The 13,707-nt window shown below is 40.8% G+C and overlaps 1 protein-coding gene across 1 annotated transcript; it reads left to right on the forward strand.

Annotated features, from left to right (window-relative positions):
• Nucleotides 1-3,250: 3,250 nt before the first annotated feature.
• Nucleotides 3,251-13,023, forward strand: septin5a (septin 5a). The gene is made up of 11 exons (XM_056376442.1): nt 3,251-3,482; nt 4,961-5,051; nt 5,424-5,510; nt 6,930-7,053; nt 7,211-7,345; nt 7,565-7,682; nt 8,487-8,588; nt 10,379-10,475; nt 10,581-10,716; nt 10,858-10,960; nt 11,740-13,023. The coding sequence occupies exons 1-11, from the start codon at nt 3,408-3,410 to the stop codon at nt 11,800-11,802; spliced, it is 1,131 nt and encodes a 376-aa protein (XP_056232417.1). The 5' UTR covers nt 3,251-3,407; the 3' UTR covers nt 11,803-13,023.
• Nucleotides 13,024-13,707: the final 684 nt, after the last annotated feature.

Genomic DNA, 13,707 nt, shown 5'->3' on the forward strand with positions numbered 1-13,707 from the left:
AATCAATTTGAAGACTTCATCTCAGCCACAATTTCTGTTTTCTGTCACAGTTTTCTGACAATTTATAGACTAAACAATTAATACATTAAAACAATAATTTGAGATGAATTGATTATTATAATATTATAATCATTACTAAGGGAGAAAAGAAGAAGAGAAAATAGAAAAAAATAAGTATAAAAACATGGACACGAAGTGAGCAAACCAGAAAACATGAGGTTATATGATCATGTAAAAGCCAAAGAGAAGAACTGAGCTTGAAGATGATTTTTAAGTTGCCCTCACACATCATATTCTCCACATCTAGCTGGTCCTGATCCTTGCCATTAGTCCTGACTCAAGGTTCGTCCTTAATGTCTCTGCACCTGCTGCGCTACGTCTCTACATACCCTCCATCTCTCTCTGTCTGACCATCTGGGAAGAGCCAGAGAGGTGAGACGAGTCACAACTTTGCCAGCGTAGTCACTTTACAGCAGCGGTGATGAGTCTGACTTTAATATGATATACACTCACTCACATCTGGTGAACTTTGACCGTCTCCTGCAAGTTCTAAGCTCTAAGAGGAAGGACATGTTAAAGTAGAAGTGTGTGTGTGTGTGTGTGTGTGTGTGTGTGTGTGTGTGTGTGTGTGTGTGTGTGTGTGTGTGTGTGTGTGTGTGTGTGTGTGTGTGTGTGTGTGTGTGTGTGTGTGTGTGTGTGTGTGTGTGTGTGTGTGTGTGTGTTTGTATATATGGGAAAAAGAGACAGCTGGCCACTGACAAAGACTGAAGGTGGGGGGTTTAGCCGGGGGGCTATTGTAATACCATTTCAAGACATCTGTTCCTTTCTTCTATTCAGATCGACCCTCCCACCCCCTCCACAAACACTAACACACTCTTTCATGTCCCTCTACAATGACATAAACACTTCTAGCAAACCAGAAACTTTTTTATCCTGAGCTCAGTCCTCTGTCTCCCTCCTGTGGTGTGGAGTGGGACTGTCACATCCTGTACGTGGCATCAGCACGGGGTGTGCCTAGTTTGGGAGAGAAAAGAGGAGGAAAAAAAAAAACGTTCAGCTTCTTTTATTTCAAAGAGCGTTTAAGCTCTGCTGCCCACATCACGTGTGAGTCGGACACACCCACACATACACATACACACACACACACACATCGCTGTCACATCTGGAAGCAATCGAGTCCAACCTCTGCCATGAAATATACCTCGTCCACCTCTACACACACACACACACACACACACACACACACACACACACACACACTGTTGGAGTAACCAGAGGAGACGACATGGTGACTGATTTCCTTTACATCCTTTTCATTACAGTCTAGACAAGCGCTTCGTAAACATTTTTAAAACCAAGGCACCCCTTCGGTTAAAAGTGACACTATGGATATCAGCTATAAGATTTTATTTTAACAACCTAGCAAAACAAACTGATTGATCGAGTGTTATATCATAAATTATGTGAATTGTGTGAACATCGATATTAAAGGAATAGTTTTGGGAAACATGTTTGTTCACTTTCTTGCAGAGAATTAGATGACGTGATTGATACCACACTCAGGTCAATTCTATATTACTTTTATTATAATTAATTCATGTCCAAGAAAATTAGAAAACAGCAGTTTTAATCTGTGTTGTTGAGTCGATTTGTAGATAAACATCAGCTTCAAAATAAAATTTCTTTTTGACAGTTGATATTTCTTTTTTCTTATTTTTGCTTTTTGTTTGTTTCTATTCTTATACTTTTCTAACATTAGTAGAGAACACAGAGATTTTCTGATTGCTGTGGACTAATTTAACTGTGTTTCGGTTTAATTATTTCAACATTTATTTATTTATTTCTTCCATCTTCCTACATTTAAAGATGTAACACAAAATGTCATTTGCTCTACACTTAAAAAGTTTACATGTACTTTTACTGTAGTTGAGTGTTTCGATTATACACTACATTATACTTTTATTAAAAATACACATGATGAGCTTTTAAAATACAACACTTTGTTAATGATTGAACCGGTGGCTTCCATGTTTCAAATGTAAAAGTAAACAGCTCCACCAAAGAGACGTTTCCTCTCTAAACCTTCAGATGGTTTCATTTAAATAACAGTTTAAATAAATGAAGAGGTCAGATTATATATAATACTTCACAAAAAGACAGATTAGACCATTAATCATCTCACTAACCCTTGGAGGGGCCTGTCCCCTAGATTAGAAACAGATTAGACTGTTTCACTTTATATAAAGAAGTTAAAAGAGCCTTACACTTCCAGCAGCTAAAGCACTAAAATGCTACTGTTGATGCATCAGTGTGAGCGATCTAATCAGGTGATAACATCAGTCACAGGGGATTCGTTTTGCAGAGAGTACTTTTACCTTGAGTCACTGTGATTGAAGTACATTTTGCTGTTGATACTTCTGTAGGAGTCTGAACGCAGGATTTTTACTTTTACATGGTTTTATTGGGACTTTTACTCAAGGATGTTTTGACTGTCACCTCATTTTTTTATATATATATTTGGTGAAACATGAATACAAATATTAAATAAATATTTAAAAAATTTAAAAAAAGTTCCAGCACCCTTGGTTTCTCTTTGCTTGATGCTGAGCCACCTCTGTTTAGTTCAGCGCACACACACACACACACTCACACACACACACACACACACACACTCACTAAACATCTGGATTGACAAGTTAATTTACTCAATAATCTGATAATCTCACTCCACAGGCCTGTACTTGTAGCATTTGTGTCGTAATCTGTTGTTTCGTCTGCAGCTTTTGTCATAGTCAAGTTCAGACAAGTTCTTTATTGTGTCATATCTTTTAACACTGAGGTCAACACAGCATCTGTCCGTCTGTCTGTTCCCTCTCTCTCTGGTGGTCATTTCTCTCAGCACAGAGTTTTATTTTTCAACTGTCGGAGCTGGGGGGTGGGGGTGGGGGGGGGGGGGTTACAAGCTGAATGAATGAGTTTCTTTTAGACTTTCACTTCTTCCATCCCTGGCTTGTTTCCTCCCCCCAAAATTGCCACCTCTCTCTTACTCCCTCTCTCTCCATTTCCCTCCCGCTCAGTGAGAATTCCTCCGTACCTGTCTGAACAGGGAGAGTCGGATCGCCGTAAGGCAGCGGAAAGAAAGAAATACAGACAGAAAGAGGGGCAGGGAGTAAGAGAGGAAAAGGAATCAGGGGAAAGAAAGTAGGAGGAACAAAGGCCACATATTTAAAGAGCACAAACAGGAAAGAGGTGTTACAGAGACAATTTGGGAAAGGAGAGAGAGCGAGAGACACGTTTATCAAGGTCTTGAGTCTTCTAGTTTGCTGTATCCAGTTCTCTGCCAGGCTGTTTTTTAACTTTCTGAGACTCGTGGCTATTTTGGTGCGTCAGTGTCGGATTGGTTTAGGATGGATGCCATCATGCTGCAAGAAAAACTGGTGGAACGGCTGCTGTGCCCACGAGTGAGAACGGCTAGACAGAAGGTAAAGAGTTGGATTTATGGGACGAAATCTGTGCAGACCAAAGAGAGGGGAAGAATATCAGGGAATTTAAAAAAAAATACAATTGAAAAATGTAGACACAGAGTTCAGGATTAGTTCAGAAATACATAAACAAGAAGCCCTCACACCTGTAGACTCACTGCCAGCATCTTTTTGGTGTTATCTCTGCCTTTCTGTGGCGGTGTTTGAGCTCAGTTTGCTGTTGCAATAGTTCTTCATAGAGACGGATTCACTGTTGAGATGATTTGTCTTTCCTCCAAGTTTTTGTATGATTACTCATTGATTTATATGCAGCTTTCCTCTCTCTCACTGCTTTGGCTGTTTGGCAAGTATGTCTGCCATGCACTGATTGCACCACCTGTGGTTTTTTTGTGCGAATGTGTGAGTGTTTGTGTGTTTTTATAAATGCGATCCTCACCCATGGGGGGGGGGGCTGTCGGAAATGCCTGTGACAAGTTATGACAGCGTATAAGGACGCTGACTGCGTGTTTGACTTGTGTCTTTGCAGAGTTGAAAAAGAGCTTTTCAGGTCTGTTGAATGCAGCTTGTGTCTGTGTGTGTGAATGCTCTCTGCGGGCCTCGAGTGTGTATTTATATCTACACATGTCAGCACGTAGTACTGTAGGGTAAAGATGACGTTCTGCCAGATGCAGCAGAGAAAACCTGCCTGACTGAGAGCTACTGTCCGACACAGTGAGAGACTGGTATCCTGTGGTTCTCTTTGTGTGTTTCTCGGAGAGATTTACTGGAAAATCTGAGACGCTGGTTATTCTCAGCTGCTCAGAGAGGAATGCTGCGCACGTGTTTTTCCATGCAGTTGTAGATTTTCTGTATTATAGCTCCAGTCTGTCTGTTGTGGTAATTTTATAGCATCAGTCGCTGCCAGATCCATTTCGTCTTCAGAGCCCATTACAGTTATTTGATTATTTGGCTTCTGTTTTCAGGCTGCTGTCTTTTGATGCTGTACAGTAGAGCTGAAACAATTTGTCGATTATCCAATTAGTTGAATTAATCAGTAACTTTTTTCTTTATAATCAATTAATTGTTTAAATCATTTTCAAGGAAGAGTGCCAAATAATCTCTAGTTTCTCAAATGTGAGCATGTGCTGCATGCGGTGGTGGAAGAAGTACTTTACTTTACTTTCATAATATCGCAGTGTAGAAATACTCAGTTACAAGTAGAAATCCTGCATTCAGTAATTTACTCAAGGAAATGTACAAAAGTATGAGCATAAAAAGCAGCAAATATTCCCGAATGAGGAACTGTAAATAGATAATATGTTTGCATGAAAAATGGTCGAAAAAGTTAAGCAATTATCAAAATAGCTGCCAATTATTCTCTGTTTAATTGACTAGTTGTTTCAGCTCTACGATAACTGTCCAATATCAAGTACATCAGTTGCATCAGTGTCACTTTCTTCCACAAAGCTTTAATCTCTTTCTTCTTTTTTCTGTCCCAGGAAAAACAATATGTGGGTTTTGCCACTCTGCCCAACCAGGTCCACAGGAAGTCTGTGAAGAAAGGCTTCGACTTTACACTGATGGTGGCAGGTCAGTTTGTAGCTGCAATGAATGTGCAAACATGACAGAAAACCTTTGTTAAAACTGCTACTGATTTAACGTTATGGTCGCTCTGGAGGGGCGTTTCTAATATTATTCCCACCTTCATTGAAATGAATGTGGCGGACAAAATATTAGAAACAATATAATGCAGCAGCAGCAGCAGAAGCTGCAGCCTCTAAAATGACCATTAAGTTGAATCAACACGTCTCTGAAACAGTTTCAACACAATCTGATGGATTTGTTGCAGGGCTATAAGGTTAGCTTTAGCTAAGTCTACGTAAAAACTGGCAGCTGGATTATGTCGTTCATGTTGTTAGATATTCACAACACATTATAATTATCGGTCTATCTGTGTTGCAGGAGAGTCCGGTATGGGTAAATCCACCCTGGTCAACAGCCTGTTCCTCACAGACCTCTACAAAGACAGAAAGTTACTGAACGCTGAGGGTGAGTCTTCATGCTATGTATCATCTCTCTGTATCAGTCATGCTGAATGCACTGCTCTGTCAAAAGCCCTCTGAGGTCTGGTATTTATGTAACACAGACCCTTACTGTATATTTAATCAGGTCACGTAGCTGCAGTGATGAAATCTAGTTTCGTTTCAGACTCTTGCTCAGAATAAGATACTGTAAGTCTGTGGATATTTGATATTTGTCTTATTGTTAGTGCAGTAAATCCTATGAAAAGACCAACATGAACAATGAACTGATCCTGCTAATGAGTTATTCTTGTGCCATATGGGCTCCATTGTTATCTATAAATTATTAAAAACACACCAGGGTGAGATTATGAACATGAGCTGTGTAGTTTAATCTCATACACACCATCCTGCTGCTGTTAATACTCAGTAGCTCGACTAGCCAAGTTTGTGTGTAAAGTCACTGCTAACTTCTTATTAACTACACAGTCATTTCAGACCAGTTATTCCCTAAAAACAAATAGCTAAAGCTAATAGAGACTTTAGAGACGTGTAAACTGTAGGTATGACTTTCAAGTATTCTTGTATTCAGAGTTACTCAGTCATTCAGTCGAACCATTCTTGCAAATGATTTTGTTCTTTGAAATGTATTGTGTTTTCCCCGAGAGATGTAATGTCAGATTTTTCCAGTTGGTCAGATTTATTTGATATTAGCTTACCTTTTTTTACACTTCACTAAATGGCTAACATATTAGCAAGCTAACGCTGTTTTTTATCAGTTGGTTCAGTTAGCAACGCAGCAGTTACACCTCACACTTACACAGTGTAAATCTCTACGCTGTAGCTAGTTTCTGTGGTGCAACCTTTTTTAATTTAGTTAAGTATAAACATGATATAACAAGGATAAGTTTGAACGCATGAACAGCTGGTGCAACTGCCTGGGAAGCACCTAACGTGTATTAATCCATCACTGAAAATAGTCTCTGTCAAGTGCCCTGTTTAGTCCTGTTTGAGTAGTGTCTGCTAAAAACAACAGTGACCAGCTGTTTTAGATTTTTGTTTTTTACATTAAAGTATATATTCATGACCTGTTGTATCTTCAGTCAGGGGCTGAGAGCGACAGACAGAGAGCAGACATTAGAAAGGATTGAGAAGCATTGTTGACTTTGGTCTTTTCATGTTTACAGTAACAAAAATATAGAATATCAAGAGGCGTATCCTTTTGTAGAGCAGCTTTGTAATAAGTTGAAGAATGTCCATAAATCATGCCACTGTTGTTTAAGTGAGAGAAAAGCAGTCAAAAACCCCGAATGACTCCATCAGGACTCATTTTGCACCGTTCACTGGCTTGTTGGACATTATCCCTGACCTGCTGTTTCAGCTGTTTCACCTCATTTTCTCTCTGTCACTAACTTTCTTACTCCTTCTCTGTGTCAACGCTCTTCAGAGCGTATCAACCAGACAGTGGAGATCATCAAACACACCGTAGACATCGAGGAGAAAGGAGTCAAGCTCAAGCTGACCATCGTAGACACTCCGGGGTTCGGAGACGCCGTCAACAACAACGAGTGGTGAGCTGAAAGACCTGCTGCTCTTGTGCCTTTGTGCCTGGTTCGGTTTGCTCGCGTGAATTCACAGTGCCTGGAGGAGTTGCTGATGTAGTGTGTGTGTGTGTGTGTGTGTGTGTGTGTGTGTGTGTGTGTGTGCATGTTTCTGTGTGTGTTCTAGCTGGAAGCCAATCACAGACTACATAGATCAGCAGTTTGAGCAATACTTCAGGGATGAGAGTGGGCTGAACAGAAAGAACATCCAGGACAACAGAGTGCACTGCTGCCTCTACTTCATCCCTCCATTTGGCCACGGGTAATAACACACACACACACACACACACACACACACACACACACACAGTCTGAAGTCGGTTACTAGGTGGAATAGCACATCCTGACAGTGACGACAGATGGAAACAGTTCACCTTTTACTGCAGATTTTCCTCATGGAGTGAAAAATGAAAACTGCTTTGATTTGGAGTCCGTACATAACTTTACTCTCCTGCTCACTCTGGCTGTTTTCCCTCCACAGGCTGCGTCCGGTGGATGTTGAATTCATGAAGGCTCTGCATGAAAAAGTGAACATAATTCCACTTATTGCAAAAGCTGACTGCCTCACGCCCAACGAGATAAAGAAGCTCAAAGACCGGGTGAGTCCCAGACCTGGAGCTCCACAGTGGATTCAAGATGTTTGCTGTGTGTAGTTGGATCACTGTAACACTTCCTCTGCTTTGTCTTTGTGTGTGTGTGTGTGTGTGTGTGTGTGTGTGTGTGTGTGTGTGTGTGTGTGTGTGGTGTGTGTGTGTGTGTGTGTGTGTGTGTGCATGTTTCTGTGTGTGTTCTAGCTGGAAGCCAATCACAGACTACATAGATCAGCAGTTTGAGCAATACTTCAGGGATGAGAGTGGGCTGAACAGAAAGAACATCCAGGACAACAGAGTGCACTGCTGCCTCTACTTCATCCCTCCATTTGGCCACGGGTAATAACACACACACACACACACACACACACACACACACACACACAGTCTGAAGTCGGTTACTAGGTGGAATAGCACATCCTGACAGTGACGACAGATGGAAACAGTTCACCTTTTACTGCAGATTTTCCTCATGGAGTGAAAAATGAAAACTGCTTTGATTTGGAGTCCGTACATAACTTTACTCTCCTGCTCGCTCTGGCTGTTTTCCCTCCACAGGCTGCGTCCGGTGGATGTCGAATTCATGAAGGCTCTGCATGAAAAAGTGAACATAATTCCACTTATTGCAAAAGCTGACTGCCTCACGCCCAACGAGATAAAGAAGCTCAAAGACCGGGTGAGTCCCAGACCTGGAGCTCCACAGTGGATTCAAGATGTTTGCTGTGTGTAGTTGGATCACTGTAACACTTCCTCTGCTTTGTCTTTGTGTGTGTGTGTGTGTGTGTGTGTGTGTGTGTGAATGTGTGTGTCTAGATACGAGAGGAAATAGACAAGTTTGGGATCAAAGTCTACCAGTTCCCTGAATGTGACTCCGATGAGGATGAAGAGTTTAAACAGCTGGACAAAGAGCTGAAGGTGAGTTTGGACCTTCAGACACCCGTCATCATTTACTGATTCACTGTGACAGGAAGTGACTGTACCTTTGGCTGCAGATTGTGAATTTGAAATTGGTTAACAATAGGCAGCTCATGGCTCACTTGGATTCTTAATTTATCATATTTGTGAGTTTTAACTTTATTTTATTTGTCTTCTCATTCAGTTTTAATCCTCTTTCTTTTATCTTACATCGCTGGAATTGTTTTGTCTCTTTATCTTATGGGTTTCATTTTATTTTGATGCCCTGTTGTAGCATCCTGTAACTTTATTTAGTTTTTTATTTGCACTACTAAAAAGATCATTATTATTGTCATTATTATTAATGGAATAAACATTAAGATTTAGAATGATAACATTGCCGTCAGCTTGATTTACGGTTATTTGTCCCAATGAAAATTTTAATTGCCTTTTTAGTCAAATAACAGTAACATGGTTGTGGGAGATATGGGATGTGACGGCACCAAAAATTTGTTCATTCTTGATCTTTTAAAAAGAAGTTGGACAAAACAATCTTAACTTAGGGTCTCCTTAATGACTTTGCCCAGGGCTTTCAACCCATGGTCTTCCTCAGCAGGCCACCATGTGACCTATTTAAGTGTGAAACATCATAACATCAAACAGTGTCAAACTTTTAAGGAAGACCAGGAGATGAGATGGAAAGCTCACCTACATTTGAGTTTCCTCAGTTACTACTAGTGCTAAATGCAGATTTGTTGTGCTGAGATTTTAAGATGTATATATCATACCTCCCCTCGGTACAGTGAAGGTGGACAGAGTTTTGTTTTTTGCTCCTGACATGTGAGAAACAGAAACATGTCTTTGTCCCCATTACACTGGATAATCCACAGGCTTCACTGTGAGCCACTTTCACAGGGATTTAACCTTTGGTGGAAAGCAGTTGTTGTGAAAACGAGGTCTGTGGATTATCCAGAATAAAGGCTTCAGTATGTTTCAAATCACCCATGTCATACCATTGTGTTTACATGTGCACTGAATGACCTCAGACAAAGACGGGGCAAAGAGTCCGGCCGTCAACAGAGTTCTGTGTCCCTTTTATTTCTTATTCTGTGTTTATTGAACAAACGAGCAGAACAGTGGCGACTTCAGAAAAGTCTCTGCTGTGTGATGGAAGGTAGTTTTGTGAAGAACATAAATAGGGACCTTGAGTTCAAACCGTGGCAAACGCTGCTTGAAGCGGACATGATCGTTGGATTATCTATTTTGGATATAAAAATAAAAATAATGCTGTTGACGGTGCTGAAGTTTCACACGCTGTTCGTCAGTCCGACAGACACATTGTTTGAAGCTGACTGAAGAGGCCTTCACTGGGCGTTGAGTTAATTTATTCACTGCTTTGTTTAACAAATTATATTTTCTTTCAGTGTATTGAGTCGGATGCAGAAATCTCAGAGATCTCAAAACCTGGGCTCATAAAACTAGATTTACTTACATGACTAGAGAACATAGGTTAAGAGAACATGGATAACAGTTGTGCGCTCTTAAATTGAAACGTAGCAGCAGCAGCAGCAGCAGCTCACAGGCGATAAATGATCATTCATGCTTGTGAATCCACTGATCAGCTGGGAAAATCAGTGCTGAGAAAATAAACAACAAACAGTGTTTTACGTGTCTCAACAATTACAGTCACGCTTCTCTTGAGCTGCTCATTGTCCGTTTGTGAATGTGCATCAGGGCACAGCTTGCTCACTCAGCTTTCTCCGGGTAGATAAGTGTTAAAAATAAATACACCCTCATGTCTCTGTGTGCAGGAGTGCACCCCGTTCGCTGTGATTGGCAGTAATACAGTGGTGGAGGCTCGAGGGCAGAGAGTGAGAGGAAGACTGTACCCCTGGGGGATTGTTGAAGGTATGTTCATGTGTCGTCTGTCTTTGCAGCTCTCATCGGCCTGAGTGCAAATCAGACACCGTTTGAAATGTCACAACTTACACATATACGTGTTTCTTTGCTCAGTGGAGAACCAGTCGCACTGTGACTTTGTGAAATTGAGGAACATGCTGATTCGGTCACACATGCACGACCTGAAAGACGTAACCTGCGACGTCCACTATGAAAACTACAGAGCGCAGTGCATACAGGAGATGACCAGGTATGTGTGAGAAATAAAATGGGTGCGAGGCTGAAATGTTTTGTAAACATAACTGCTGACATATACAGATTTCAATACAGATTTGTCTGTTTCACCCCCCCCCTTCTTTTCTTCTTCTTCTTCTTCTTCCTCTTCTCTCAGTAAACTGGCTCAGGACAACCGGATGGAGAGTCCCATCCCCATCCTGCCGCTGTCCACTCCAGATGTGGACACCGAGAAACTAATCAAAATGAAAGACGAGGAGGTATGACACAGGAGAGCAGGGTTGTGACTGTGTTATTTTTGGGCTTGAGCACAGAAACGGGGGGGGGGGGGGGGGGGGGGTAGTGTGTTATCAGGTGAAATACGCCCTTATGAGCCTCAGAGGTTGTACCTCCCTGTCTCGGTAACTGCACAGTTGGCTGCTGACTGTGCAGAGGAATGATTGCATTGAATTCATTCGCCACTTAGAAAAGAATTCATGTAGTTTGAACTCTCATGTCTGTGTGTTTAAGTATTGAAGCTCGAGTCAGGAGCTGTTTAGATTAGCTTAGCATAAATGCTGGAACAATGGGGAAACAGCAAGTCTGGCTCTGTCTAAAGCTGATAGATCTGCCCACCAGCACCTTTAATGTTCACTAACTAACATGTTATATACAAAAACATTCATTTTTGGTTTTAGCAGAAGGGAGGTTGAGATGTTTCAAACCTTTGTAACTGTACAAACTTTTCCACTAGACAGAAGAGCCACAAGGTTGCAGGTGCATGAAGTAATTCAATATGCATTATCTCCCAATATGTTGATCTTTTCCTTTAACTCAACAAACAACAACAACAGACATAGTACCAGTGCAAATATGAAAGATCTAAAAGAGCTTTAAAGAGATAAAATACGTTTCTTCTTCTTAAATAATGCAAAGAACTACCTCATCACGTCTGAACGCTTCATTTGTGGCTTCATGTTGAAACGCTTATTAACTCTTAAAACCAGTCATGATCTACATGCATGAGTTTAACCCTCCTAACGTTCGTCTCCACCTGCAGCTGAAGAGGATGCAGGAGATGCTGAATAAGATGCAGCAGCAGATGCACGAGAAAGACCAGTGACGTCTCCCGGAGCAGAGCAGAGCTCCGACGCCACCTGCTGTTTCTCCCCTGAACGACAGTGAGACCTTCAGCCATTGAACGATGGATATCATGTGTTAGTGGCAACTCTGGCTGTACATTTATCTTCAGTTTGGTGCTTTGTATAGTTCGTCTGCCTGGAAGGTTGTTTTGTCAGAGGGTTTTTTTTCTCTGAAACTATCCGTTTGCCCACTTTGAGCCCCCCCTGCTGTGGTTTAACAGTCTTAACATATATAATATTAATGCGTAATTTAAATTACTCAGTGTATCTAATTTATAAATGCAATGCTAGACTTTTTGGATATTCCGTCAGGGTATGAACATGTGTGCTATGAGATGTTTTGTAAAGAGATTTAGGTTCTTGGTGATGTTTAGGTTTGAACATGGATATTGTTTTTTATTATGTTTTTGTGTGTGTGTGTGTCTTTGGGTGTGCGAGTGTGTGTATTACATAAAATTCCCTTTGATATCACCAGGTATCCGTCCATAAAAGTCCCACTTGTTTGACAAAGCTACCACAGTGACTTTTTATTTTTATTAAAACCCAACTTTTGCTCTTGTTTGTTTGCTCTCTGATCCTCATAAATACCTTCATGTAACATTTTTTTACATATGGCAAGTCAAACTATCCTCTTCCAGCAATTTTATATGTGCTGGCTGAGCTGAAAATGCACTTATTGCCAGTGGCTAACTGTGAATGGAGAGCCTTTGACATAATGAGAGGGTTGGTGCATGCGCAAGCATGCTGCCATTACTCATATCCGCTAACTGCTGTCGGCCTATTTTTACTGCTTTATAGCCGATGCCCTGTGCTTGTATTAAAATGCATCATGACCTACAGTATGCTTTGTTGCCACTATGAGATGGTAAAAATAGATCAATAATGAGGAGTAAATGCTGTGTTTCTGCTTCTGTTTTAAATCCCCCTCTCCTTGGAAGTAAGTTATGCCAGTGAAGATGTGTGTCCTGTTTGTGAGTCAAGATTGCTTGAGCGTGTGTGTGTGTGTGTGTGTGTGTGTGTGTGTGTGTGTGTGTGTGTGTGTGTGTGTGTGTGTGTGTGTGTGTGTGTGTGTGTGTGTGTGTTTGAGTGTGTGTAGACTTCGCTGATGCTGAGGAACAGTACATATTTTGCCTGAAGGCTGTGAGCTCAGCCTGTGCCCAATTTATATAAAGGTGTGACAAATAAACCCTTGTTTCTCGTCAGTCTGGCTTCACTGCCTATCTATTGTCTCTCTGAACTTTATGGTGTCGAACATTACGTTCCAGTGAGCGCAGCACAACATTTTCTGTCACTTCCGGATGTCAGAGTCTGAACAGCAGAGCTCAGAGCTGGAGCCTCTGCACGAACATTATCTGCTGATTCATGTTTATCTCCTGCAGACATTTTTCCTCTGCACTGCACAATGCATCTTCTCCCTGCCAGTCAATGCAGATACAAGCAGACATAACATTCATATGAACAGTGGTGGAAAGTGACAAAGTGCATTTACTCAAGTACTGTACTCAAGTACAATTTTGTAGTACTTGTACTTTACTTGAATATTTCTGTTTTTTGCTACATTTAATTTCCACTCCACAGTTCAGAGGCCAGTATTGTACTTTTCACTCTGCTATATTTATTTGCTGACTAGTTACTTTGCTGATTCAGATTATTAATGCAAAGCATAATCAACAAATAACTTATGATGTATTGTTATAGGTTAAGCAGGTTAATATTATCTAGACCTTTAAACATGAATGTATCAATAACTATAATCCAATAATATTGATGAGTAAATGTACTTGTGTTGTTATAATTTGTTGTTATTCTGCAGGTCTGTAATTTCTCCTGGTAAAAGTCTCCTGAAAATAACTATGTAATTTTGTACGTAATATAGGTAAAATAGA

This window comes from Seriola aureovittata, chromosome 5 (assembly GCF_021018895.1).
Source record: "Seriola aureovittata isolate HTS-2021-v1 ecotype China chromosome 5, ASM2101889v1, whole genome shotgun sequence".
NCBI lineage: Eukaryota > Metazoa > Chordata > Actinopteri > Carangiformes > Carangidae > Seriola > Seriola aureovittata.